A 13614-nucleotide genomic window follows, 5' to 3' on the forward strand; every position below is an offset into this window, starting at 1 on the left:
TTTTCGGGTTCCAGGACCTGAGAGGGCGGTACAGCTCCAGGACCGGAGAGGGTACCACCCTCTCCGGTCCTAGTAATGCACACAAGTTACAAATTACACAAAAAAACACAATAGCACAATTGGTTTGGAGACCGTAAAACAGCAGCTATCTCCTCCGGTACCATCTAATTATATAGTCATGCTATTCAATTGTTTTTTCTAATATACAAAATTGTAAAGTGGTCACATGAATAAACATTAACAGATGGTGACACCGCAGAGTGAGAATAGATATTTTTATTCACAAATAAAAGTTGCATGTTTGTATGTTACCAAAATAAGACATGGAGAGGAGTCAACTACACTGGGTTAGAAGTTAGCAGAGCTAAACTAATGACAGATGTGGAGAAGTCAACTACACTGGGTTAGAAGTTAGCAGAGCTGAGCTAAACTAATGACAGATGTGGAGAAGTCAACTACACTGGGTTAGAAGTTAGCAGAGCTAAACTAATGAGAGATGTGGAGAAGTCAACTACACAGGGTTAGAAGTTAGCAGAGCTAAACTAATGACAGAGATGTGGAGAAGTCAACTACACTGGGTTAGAAGTTAGCAGTCATCTTGACGATGTCGTTGTTGCCCTCGACGACGTGGTTCTGTATGCGTTTATGGAAGTGATCCAGAGCTGCCAGCAGACGATCAAACAGGTCCTGGTGGCCATATAGAGAAATATGAAAAGTTGTCAAGGTTGATATTGCACCAGTGTACTTGGACTTAAAATTGTGTTGCAAAATGCATTCATATTCAGACCTGCCAACCTGTAAGGTGTGTAGATACAATATATATATTACACTGTTTAACTACATACCTCACACTATAGATATTATACATGTAAGGTGTGTAGATATACAGTACCTGAGCTCTCGCCGTCTCCTGACTGCAGGTGTTCCTCAGGTTGGTCATCTAGACATTTATGTTGTGCCTGTGGTGTGTTACCTGTGCTTTCTCAGTCTCCTGACTGCAGGTGTCCCTCAGGTTGGTCATCTGACTGCGGAGGTGTTGAGAATCTCTGTCTCTCTCCTGGATCTGGTCCGCTATCTGCTCCCTCTTCTGGTGAACATTGTCACACTGACTATAGAGACACACATATTTCATTTAAGCATACTCCTCCCTCCTCTTCTCTTCTCTACTCTTCTCCTCCCCTCCCTACTATTCTCTTCCCTTCTCCTCCCCTCCCTACTATTCTCTTCTCCTCCCCACTCTTCTCTTCTCTTCCCTACTCTTCTCCTCCTCTCTCTCTACTCTTCTCCTCCCCACACTTCTCTTCTCCTCCCCACACTTCTCTTCTCCTCCCCTCCCTAGTCTTCTCCTCCCCTCCCCTAGTCTTCTCCTCACTTCTCTACTCTTCTCCTCCCCTCCCTACTCTTCTCTTCTCCTCCCCCTACTCTTCTCCTCCCATCCCTATTCCTCTCCTCCCTACTCTTCTCTTCTCCTCCCCTCCCCTCTCCTCCCTACTCTTCTCCTCTCCTCCCCTCCCCTCTCTACTCTTCTCCTCCCCTCCCTACTCTTCTCCTCCCCTAGTCTTCTCCTCACTTCTCTACTCTTCCCTACTCTTCTCCTCCCCCTCCCTACTCTTCTCTTTCCCCCTCCCTACTCTTCTCTTCTCTTCCCCCTCCCTACTCTTCTCTTCTCCTCCCCTCCCTACTCTTCTCTTCTCCTCCCCTCCCTACTCTTCTCTTCTCCTCCCCTCCCTACTCTTCTCTTCTCCCCCCACACTTCCTTCTCCTCCCCTCCCTAGTCTTCTCCTCCCCTCCCCCTAGTCTTCTCCTCACTTCTCTACTCTTCTCCTCCCCTCCCTACTCTTCTCTTCTCCTCCCCCTACTCTTCTCCTCCCATCCCTATTCCTCTCCTCCCTACTCTTCTCTTCTCCTCCCCTCCCCTCTCCTCCCTACTCTTCTCCTCTCCTCCCCTCCCCTCTCTACTCTTCTCCTCCCCTCCCTACTCTTCTCCTCCCCCTAGTCTTCTCCTCACTTCTCTACTCTTCCCTACTCTTCTCCTCCCCCTCCCTACTCTTCTCTTCCCCCCCTCCCTACTCTTCTCTTCTCTTCCCCCTCCCTACTCTTCTCTTCTCCTCCCCCTCCCTACTCTTCTCTTCTCCTCCCCTCCCTACTCTTCTCTTCTCCTCCCCACACTTCTCTTCTCCTCCCCTCCTCTCTTCTCCTCCCCTCCCCCTAGTCTTCTCCTCACTTCTCTTCTTCTTCCCCCCCTACTCTTCTCTTCTCCTCTCCTACTTCTCCCCTCCCTACTCTTCTCTTCTCTTCCCTCCTCCCTCCCTAGTCTTCTCCTCTCTTCTCTACTCTTCTCCTCCTCCCTACTCTTCTCCTCCCCTCTACTCCCTACTCTTCTCTTCTCCCTCCTCCCTACTCTTCTCTTCTCTCCCTTCTCTTCTCTTCTCTCTCTTCCCCCCCCTCCCTACTCTTCTCTTCTCCTCCCCCTCCCTACTCTTCTCTTCTCTTCTCCTCCCCTCCCTACTCTTCTCTTCTCCTCCCCTCCCTACTCTTCTCTTCTCCTCCCCCTAGTCTTCTCCTCACTTCTCTACTCTTCCCTACTCTTCTCCTCCCCCTCCCTACTCTTCTCTTCTCCCCCCTCCCTACTCTTCTCTTCCCTCTTCCCCCTCCCTACTCTTCTCTTCTCTTCCTTCTTCTCTTCTCTTCTCTTCTCTTCTCTTCTCCTCCCTCCCTACTCTTCTCTTCCCTCCCCCTCCCTACTCTACTCTTCTCTTCTCCTCCCCTCCCTACTCTTCTCTTCTCTTCTCCTCCCTCCCTTCCTCTTTCTCTTCTCCTCCCCCTCCCTACTCTTCTCTTCTCTTCTCCTCCCTCCCTACTCTTCTCTTCTCCTCCCCCCTAGTCTTCTCCTCTTCTCTTCTCTTCCCTCCCTACTCTTCTCCTCCCCCCCTCCCTACTCTTCTCTTCTCTTCCCCCCCCTCCCTACTCTTCTCTTTCTCCTCCCCCTCCCTACTCTTCTCTTCTCCTCCCTACTCTTCTCCTCCTCCCTACTCTTCTCTTCCCCCTCCCTACTCTTCTCCTCCCCCTCCCTACTCTTCTCCTCCCCCTCCCTACTCTTCTCCTCCCCCTCCCTACTCTTCTCCTCCCCTCCCTACTCTTCTCTTCCCTCCCCCTCCCTACTCTTCTCTTCTCCTCCCCCTCCCTACTCTTCTCTTCCCCCTCCCTACTCTTCTCTTCTCCTCCCCCTCCCTACTCTTCTCTTCTCCTCCCCCTCCCTACTCTTCTCTTCTCCTCCCCCTCCCTACTCTTCTCCTTCCCCTCCCCACTCTTCTCTTCTCCTACCCACTCTTCTCTTCTCCTACCCTCCCCACTCTTCTCTTCTCCTACCCTCCCCACTCTTCTCCTACCCTCCCCACTCTTTTCTCCTCCCTATTCTCCTACCCTCCACACTCTTCTCCCCCTACTCTTCTCCTCCCCTCCCTACTCTTCTTTTTACTTCCCCCCACTCTTCTCCTCCCCACTCTTCTCCGCGTCGCCTCCTCATCTCCGCCTCCCCTCATCTCCGCCTCCCCTCATCTCCGCTTCTCCTCCCCTCATCTATTCTTCTCCTCCCCTCATCTACTCGTTCCCCTCTCCTACCCCAGTACATCCTCAATGTATTGATCCTTAATCTCCTTCTTCTTCTGTCGTCGTATATGTTGTTTGGACTCCTTGTCCATCTTCATCCCTAAAGATCTCTTCAGCTGGCCCTCCTCCACACCATGGTTCTTCAGTTCCTTCTGCTGTGCCTCATACACACACACCAGAGCCTGGGCCTACACACCCACACACACACACACCTTAGCCTATTGCACCTCAGACGGCAAAAGCATTACATTTGAGGTCCAAGTTTAATAACATTTACTCAATGCTTCATGTAAGCTCTTTTGTTTGTGCACCCAGTAGGACAGTAACACAGTAGGACAGTAAAAGCAGTAACACAATTGGACAGTAACACAGTAGGACAGTAACACAGTAGGACAGTAACACAGTAGGACAGTAACACAGTGGCACTGGAGCTGTTGGGTCTAACAACAGTACTAACCTTTTCCTGGTGCTGTTGGGTCTAACAACAACAACAGTACTAACCTCTTCCTGGTGCTGTTGGGTCTAACAACAACAACAGTACTAACATCTTCCTGGTGATGTTGGGTCTAACAACAACATCAACAACCATACTAACCTCTACCTGGTGCTGTTGGGTCTAACAACATCAACAACAGTACTAACCTCTTCCTGGTGCTGTTGGGTCTAACAACAACAACAGTACTAACCTCTTCTTGGTGCTGTTGGGTCTAACAACAACAACAACAGTACTAACATCTTCCTGGTGATGTTGGGTCTAACAACAACAACAGTACTAACCTCTTCCTGGTGATGTTGGGTCTAACAACAACAGTACTAACCTCTTCCTGGTGTTGTTGGGTCTAACAACAACAGTTCTAACCTCTTCCTGGTGCTGTTGGGTCTAACAACAACAGTACTAACCTCTTCCTGGTGCTGTTGGGTCTAACAACAACAACAGTACTAACCTGTTCCTGGTGCTGTTGGGTCTAACAACAACAACAGTACTAACCTCTTCCTGGTGCTGTTGGGTCTAACAACAACATCAACAACAGTACTAACCTCTACCTGGTGCTGTTGGGTCTAACAACATCAACAACAGTACTAACCTCTACCTGGTGCTGTTGGGTCTAACAACATCAACAACAGTACTAAACTCTTCCTGGTGCTGTTGGGTCTAACAACAACAACAGTACTAACCTCTTCCTGGTGCTGTTGGGTCTAACAACAACATCAACAACAGTACTAACCTCTACCTGGTGCTGTTGGGTCTAACAACATCAACAACAGTACTAAACTCTTCCTGGTGCTGTTGGGTCTAACATCAGCAACAGTACTAACCTCTTCCTGGTGCTGTTGGGTCTAACAACAACAGTACTAACCTCTTCCTGGTGCTGTTGGGTCTAACAACAACATCAACAACAGTACTAACCTCTACCTGGTGCTGTTGGGTCTAACAACATCAACAACAGTACTAACCTCTTCCTGGTGCTGTTGGGTCTAACAACAACAGTACTAACCTCTTCCTGGTGCTGTTGGGTCTAACAACAACAACAGTACTAACCTCTTCCTGGTGCTGTTGGGTCTAACAACAACAACAGTACTAACCTCTTCCTGGTGCTGTTGGGTCTAACAACATCAACAACAGTACTAACCTCTACCTGGTGCTGTTGGGTCTAACAACATCAACAACAGTACTAAACTCTTCCTGGTGCTGTTGGGTCTAACAACAACAACAGTACTAACATCTTCCTGGTGATGTTGGGTCTAACAACAGTACTAACCTCTTCCTGGTGATGTTGGGTCTAACAACAACAGTACTAACCTCTTCCTGGTGTTGTTGGGTCTAACAACAACAGTTCTAACCTCTTCCTGGTGCTGTTGGGTCTAACAACAACAACAGTACTAACCTCTTCCTGGTGCTGTTGGGTCTAACAACAACAGTACTAACCTCTTCCTGGTGCTGTTGGGTCTAACAACAACAACAGTACTAACCTCTTCCTGGTGCTGTTGGGTCTAACATCAACATCAACAACAGTACTAACCTCTACCTGGTGCTGTTGGGTCTAACAACATCAACAACAGTACTAACCTCTTCCTGGTGCTGTTGGGTCTAACAACAACAATACTAACCTCTTCCTGGTGCTGTTGGGTCTAACAACAACAGTACTAACCTCTTCCTGGTGCTGTTGGGTCTAACAACAACAACAGTACTAACCTCTTCCTGGTGCTGTTGGGTCTAACAACAACAACAGTACTAACCTCTTCCTGGTGCTGTTGGGTCTAACAACATCAACAACAATACTAAACTCTTCCTGGTGCTGTTGGGTCTAACAACATCAACAACAGTACTAAACTCTTCCTGGTGCTGTTGGGTCTAACATCATCAACAGTACTAACCTCTACCTGGTGCTGTTGGGTCTAACAACATCAACAACAGTACTAACCTCTTCCTGGTGCTGTTGGGTCTAACAACAACAACAACAGTACTAACCTCTTCCTGGTGCTGTTGGGTCTAACAACAACAGTACTAACCTCTTCCTGGTGCTGGGTCTAACAACAACAACAGTACTAACCTCTTCCTGGTGCTGTTGGGTCTAACAACAACATCAACAACAGTACTAACCTCTACCTGGTGCTGTTGGGTCTAACAACATCAACAACAGTACTAAACTCTTCCTGGTGCTGTTGGGTCTAACATCAGCAACAGTACTAACCTCTTCCTGGTGCTGTTGGGTCTAACAACAACAACAGTACTAACCTCTTCCTGGTGCTGTTGGGTCTAACAACAACATCAACAACAGTACTAACCTCTACCTGGTGCTGTTGGGTCTAACAACATCAACAACAGTACTAACCTCTTCCTGGTGCTGTTGGGTCTAACAACAACAACAGTACTAACCTCTTCCTGGTGCTGTTGGGTCTAACAACAACAACAGTACTAACCTCTTCCTGGTGCTGTTGGGTCTAACAACAACAACAGTACTAAACTCTTCCTGGTGCTGTTGGGTCTAACATCAACAACAGTACTAACCTCTTCCTGGTGCTGTTGGGTCTAACAACAACAGTACTAACCTCTTCCTGGTGCTGTTGGGTCTAACAACAACAACAGTACTAACCTCTTCCTGGTGCTGTTGGGTCTAACAACAACATCAACAACAGTACTAAACTCCTCTACCTGGTGCTGTTGGGTCTAACAACATCAACAACAGTACTAAACTCTTCCTGGTGCTGTTGGGTCTAACAACAACATCAACAACAGTACTAACCTCTTCCTGGTGCTGTTGGGTCTAACAACATCAACAACAGTACTAACCTCTTCCTGGTGCTGTTGGGTCTAACAACAACAGTACTAACCTCTTCCTGGTGCTGTTGGGTCTAACAACAACAACAGTACTAACCTCTTCCTGGTGCTGTTGGGTCTAACAACAACATCAACAACAGTACTAAACTCTTCCTGGTGCTGTTGGGTCTAACATCAACAACAGTACTAACCTCTTCCTGGTGCTGTTGGGTCTAACAACAACATCAACAACAGTACTAACCTCTTCCTGGTGCTGTTGGGTCTAACAACAACAACAGTACTAACCTCTTCCTGGTGCTGTTGGGTCTAACAACAACAACAGTACTAACCTCTTCCTGGTGATGTTGGGTCTAACAACAACAGTACTAACCTCTTCCTGGTGCTGTTGGGTCTAACAACAACAACAGTACTAACCTTTCCTGGTGCTGTTGGGTCTAACAACAACAACAGTACTAACCTCTTCCTGGTGCTGTTGGGTCTAACAACATCAACAACAGTACTAACCTCTTCCTGGTGCTGTTGGGTCTAACAACATCAACAACAGTACTAACCTCTACCTGGTGCTGTTGGGTCTAACAACATCAACAACAGTACTAACCTCTTCCTGGTGCTGTTGGGTCTAACAACATCAACAACAGTACTAACCTCTTCCTGGTGCTGTTGGGTCTAACAACATCAACAACAGTACTAACCTCTTCCTGGTGCTGTTGGGTCTAACAACATCAACAACAGTACTAACCTCTTCCTGGTGCTGTTGGGTCTAACAACAACAACAACATTACTAACCTCTTCCTGGTGCTGTTGGGTCTAACAACATCAACAACAGTACTAAACTCTTCCTGGTGCTGTTGGGTCTAACAACAACAACAGTACTAACCTCTTCCTGGTGCTGTTGGGTCTAACAACAACAACAGTACTAACCTCTTCCTGGTGCTGTTGGGTCTAACAACATCAACAACAGTACTAACCTCTTCCTGGTGCTGTTGGGTCTAACAACAACAGTACTAACCTCTTCCTGGTGCTGTTGGGTCTAACAACAACAACAGTACTAACCTCTTCCTGGTGCTGTTGGGTCTTGTTCATGGAGCTCTGGAGGTCCTGCAGTAGTTTAAATATCAGCTGGATGTCAGCCTCGCTGTGAGTCACACCCTGGACATTACTCTGCAGCCCTACCAGACGCTCGTCTGCTGTCTCGATGGCCAGCTTGATGTTCTTCACGTTTTCCTTCATCTTCTCCATCTGAATCTTCATCTCTTCAGGAGACTCAACGATCTGAGACTTTAGCTTACCAATGTTCTCCTTTAGAGTGGCCACATCAACCTTCAACTGGGTCTGACAGACACACATTTTAGTCGTAGGATAATCATTTTAACATTTCAAAGCATTCTTCAGCTTGATCATAACGTACCAATTTTTGGGCCTTCTCTGCCATCTCCGTTTTCCACTCTGCAATATTCTCATTGATAGCATTCTGAAACGAAACATAAAGGTTTCTTCTTGAACAAGTCCACATAGTCCCTCCCCAGTTGCCTTTTGTTCTGTATGGTACCTAATAAATATGACCTGGTGGAGTACTGTACAGTACCTACCACTTCCTGGTATTGGTGCATGGTGTTGGTCTGCAGGTCAGACAGAGCAGAGTCCAATTCCCTCGCTTCAGCCTGCTGCTCTGGGGGGATGGTACTGGAGAGAGGAGTCAGAGGTCAGAAGTACAACAGATCGTTTCATCTTCCAGGGCTGCATCTCAATAGTCTAATGCACTACAGATTGTTTCATCTTCCAGGGCTGCATCTCAATAGTCTAATGCACTACAGATTGTTTCATCTTCCAGGGCTGCATCTCAATAGTCTAATGCACTACAGATTGTTTCATCTTCCAGGGCTGCATCTCAATAGTCTAATGCACTACAGATTGTTTCATCTTCCAGGGCTGCATCTCAATAGTCTAATGCACTATAGATTGTTTCATCTTCCAGGGCTGCATCTCAATAGTCTAATGCACTACAGATCGTTTCATCATCCAGGGCCGCATCTCAATAGTCTTGTGGCATCCTCTCCTTCACTCGTTCAACACTTACGTCAGCTTGTCCATTTTCTTCTGAGCGTCTTTAGTTCCTCGTGAGTAAGCCTGAAGCTTGTCCATGTCTTCTCTCTGAAACAACGAGAACACACTACTGTTACCATACCCTTCACACTACTGTACCCTACCGTACCCTTCACACTACCATACCCTGCACATTACAGTACCCTACTGTACCCTGCCCTTCACACAACCCTACCATACCCTACAGTACCATTCACACAACACTACCGTACCCTTCACACTACGCTACCGTACCCTTCACACTACGCCACCGTGCCATATATCACCCTAACCTACCGTACCAGAGGTCAGCAGATTAATTAGGGCTGATTTCATAACAATTCGTAATCAGCCTTTTTGGACACCGGTTATGGCCAATTACATTGCAATCCACGAGGAGACTGTGTGGCAGGTTGACAACCTGTTACGCGAGTGCAGTGTCAAAAGGACCTTGTGGCTGCAATGAGCCAAGGTCAGTTGCTAGCTAGCATTAAACTTATCTTATAAAAAAAAAACAATCAATCTTCACATAATTACTAGTTAACTACACATGGTTGATGATATTACAAGGTTAACGAGATTGTCCTGCGTTGCATATAATCAATGCGGTACCTGTTAATTTATCGTCGAATCACAGCCTACTTCAACGTCGCCAAATGAGTGATGATTTAACAAAAGCACAATCGTTGCACGAATGTAACCATAAACATCAATGCCTTCCTTAAAATCAATACACAGGAGTATATTTTTGGTTTACCTGCATGTGTAGTTAACCTCTGCGAGTAAGGCTAGTTTCCTGAATTTCCGCCTGTCTGACGTGCCCAAAGTAAACTGCCTGTTACTCAGGCCCAGAAGCTAGGACACGCATATAACTGGCAGAATTGGATAGAACACTCTAAAGTTTCTAAAACTGTTAAAATAATGTCTGGGAGTGTAACAGAACTGATATCGCAGGCAAAAAACAGAGGAAAATCGATCCGGAATTATTTTTTTGGGAGCTCAGAATGACTTCCAATGCAATGCTATTGAAAGATCTCATTTCCACCTCCCAGATTGCAGTTCCTTTGGCTTCCAGTAGATGTCAGTCTTTATACAAGGTTTTAGGCTAGTTTTTAATTTTTTTTAATGAAGAACTATTTGTAGTCGTTCCAAGTCTTGCGTGGGCGCGCTCTTTATTCTTTTTTTGCTATTGAACATAGTAATATCCGTCTGAAATATGATCATTTATTTAGATATTAGACAACATGAGGGTTAATTAAAAAAACATTCACTCAGAAACTTTTTGGAATCCTTTGTATGCATGTTGAAGGACTGGATTATTGTATTCAATGGCGCCAACTAAACAGCGTTTTTGGGATATAAAGAAGGACTTTATCGAACAAAACAACCATTCATTGTGTAGCTGGTACCCCTGGGATTGCAAACAGAGGATGCTCTTCAAAAGTAAGTGATTCATTTTATCGCTATTTGGTGTCGCCTGTGCTCGTTTGAAAAGAATGTTGTTGTGGGGCACTGTCCTCAGACAATCGAATGCTATGCTTTCGACATGAAGCCTTTTTGAAATCTGACAACGCAGTTCGATGACCAAGATTCTAAGCTAAATAATCATGTATGACACTTCTATTTTCATGAATGTGTAATATTACGATTTTGTATTTTGAATTTGGCACACTCCGATTTCACCGGATGTTGTCGAATTTGATCCCGCTAGCGGGATCTCCGCTCTAAGAGGTTTTAAAAGAAATGCATGTTAGCAGGCAATATTAACTAGGGAAATTGTGTCACATCTCTTGCGTTCAGTGTAAGCAGAGTCAGGGTGTATGCAGCAGTTTGGGCTGCCTGGCTTGTTACGAACTGTTGAAAGGCCATTTATTCCTAACAAAGCCTGTAATTAATTTGCCAGAATTTTACATAATTATTACATAACATTGAAGGTTGTGCAATGTAACAGCAATGTTTAGACTTAGGGTTGCTACCCATTCGATAAAATACAAACGGTTCCATATTTCACTGAAAGAATAAGCATTTTTTCCCTGAAATGTTAGCTTCCGGATTTGACCATATTAATGACCAATGGCTCGTATTTATGTGTGTTTATTATATTATAATTAAGTCTATGATTTAATATTTGATAGAGCGGTCTGACTGAGCGGTGGTAGGCAGCAGCAGGCTCGTAAGCATTCATTCAAACAGCAGCTCTTAGCAATGCTTGAAGCACAGCGCTGTGTATGACTTCAAGCCTATGAACTCCCAAGATTAGGCTGGAAATACTAAAGTGCCTATAAGAACATCCAGTAGTCAAAAGGTATATGAAATACAAATGGTATAGAGAGAAATAGTTATCGCGTCATAATTGCAATAATAACTACAACCTAAAACTTCTTAACTGGGAATATTGAAGTCTCATGTTAAAAGGAACCACCAGCTTTCATATGTTCTCAAGTTCTGAGCAAGGAACTGAAACAATAGCTTTTTTACATGGCACATATTGCACTTTCACTTTCTTCTCCAACACTGTGTTTTTGCATTATTTAAACCAAATTGAACATGTTTAAATATTTCTTTATGTATTAAGTTAAAATAAAAAAGTGTTCATTGTTAATTCAATATTATCATTATTACACACACACACATATATATACACGTACGTATATATACACACGTACACACGTACGTACACAAACACGTACGTATATACACACGTACACACACACGTACGTATATACACACGTACACACACACGTACGTATATACACACGTGCACACACACGTACGTATATACACACGTACACACGTGCGTGCGTATACACACGTACACACGTGCGTATATACACACGTACACACGTGCGTATATACACACGTGCGTATACACACGTGCGTATATACACACGTGCACACGTACGTATATACACACGTACACACGTGCGTATATACACACACGCGTACACACGTGCGTATATACACACGTACACACGTACGTATATACACACGTACACACGTACGTATATACACACGTACACACACACACGTACGTATATACACACGTACACACGTACGTATATACACACGTACACACGTACGTATATACACACGTACACACGTACGTATATACACACGTACACACGTACGTATATACACACGTACACACGTACGTATATACACACGTACACACGTACGTATATACACACGTACACACGTACGTATATACACACGTACGTATATACACACGTACACACGTACGTATATACACACGTACGTATATACACACGTACACACGTACGTATATACACACGTACGTATATACACACGTACGTATGTACACACGTACGTATATACACACGTACGTATATACACACGTACACACGTACGTATATACACACGTACGTATATACACACGTACACACGTACGTATATACACACGTACGTATATACACACGTACACACGTACGTATATACACACGTACACACGTACGTATATACACACGTACACACGTACATACACACGTACGTATATACACACGTACACACGTACATACACACGTACGTATATACACACGTACACACGTACATACACACGTACGTATATACACACGTACGTATATACACACGTACGTATATACACACGTACGTATATACACACGTACACACGTACGTATATACACACGTGCATATATACACGTACGTATACACACGTACGTATACATACACACGTGCGTATATACACACGTACGTATATACACACGTGCGTATATATACACACGTACGTATATACACACGTATATACACACGTACGTATATACACACGTACACACGTATATACACACGTACACGTACGTATACACACGTACGTATACACACGTACGTATATACACACGTACACACGTGCGTATATACACACGCATACACGTACACACGTACGTATATACACACGTACGTATATACACACGTACGTATATACACACGTACACACGTACGTATATACACACGTACACACGTACGTATATACACACGTACGTATATACACACGTACACACGTACACACGTACGTATGTACACACGTACACACGTACGTATATACACACGTACACACGTACGTATATACACACGTACGTATATACACACGTACGTATATACACACGTACGTATATACACACGTACGTATATACACACGTACACACGTACGTATATACACACGTACGTATATACACACGTACACACGTACGTATATACACACGTACACACGTACGTATATACACACGTACACACGTACGTATATACACACGTACGTATATACACACGTACGTATATACACACGTACGTATATACACACGTACGTATATACACACGCATATACACACGTACGTATATACACACGTACGCATATACACACGTACGTATATACACACGTACGCATATACACACGTACACACGTACGTATATACACACGTGCGTATATACACACTTACGTATATACACACGTACGTATATACACACGTACGTATATACACACGTACGTATATACACACGTACGTATATACACACGTACGTATATACACACGTACGTATATACACACGTACGTATACACACACGTACGTATACACACGTACGTATACACACACGTACGTATACACACTTATACACG

General features: G+C 44.8%; 1 protein-coding gene across 2 annotated transcripts in view; it reads right to left on the reverse strand.

Annotated features, from left to right (window-relative positions):
* Nucleotides 1–256: 256 nt before the first annotated feature.
* Nucleotides 257–13614, reverse strand: part of nuf2 (UF2 component of NDC80 kinetochore complex) — a 28218-nt gene continuing 14860 nt past the window's right edge. For both annotated transcript variants that reach the window (XM_042329590.1, XM_042329586.1), the window contains exons 7-13: nt 8967–9040; nt 8479–8572; nt 8298–8360; nt 7943–8221; nt 3622–3797; nt 974–1109; nt 257–687 (exon numbers count right to left, since the gene is read on the reverse strand). In XM_042329590.1, the coding sequence (XP_042185524.1) occupies nt 580–687; nt 974–1109; nt 3622–3797; nt 7943–8221; nt 8298–8360; nt 8479–8572; nt 8967–9040 (930 nt within the window). In that variant the 3' untranslated portion in view covers nt 257–579. The remainder of the gene's footprint in view (nt 688–973; nt 1110–3621; nt 3798–7942; nt 8222–8297; nt 8361–8478; nt 8573–8966; nt 9041–13614) is intronic.

The sequence above is a fragment of the Oncorhynchus tshawytscha genome, linkage group LG02, assembly GCF_018296145.1.
Source record: "Oncorhynchus tshawytscha isolate Ot180627B linkage group LG02, Otsh_v2.0, whole genome shotgun sequence".
In the NCBI taxonomy this organism is placed as follows: domain Eukaryota; kingdom Metazoa; phylum Chordata; class Actinopteri; order Salmoniformes; family Salmonidae; genus Oncorhynchus; species Oncorhynchus tshawytscha.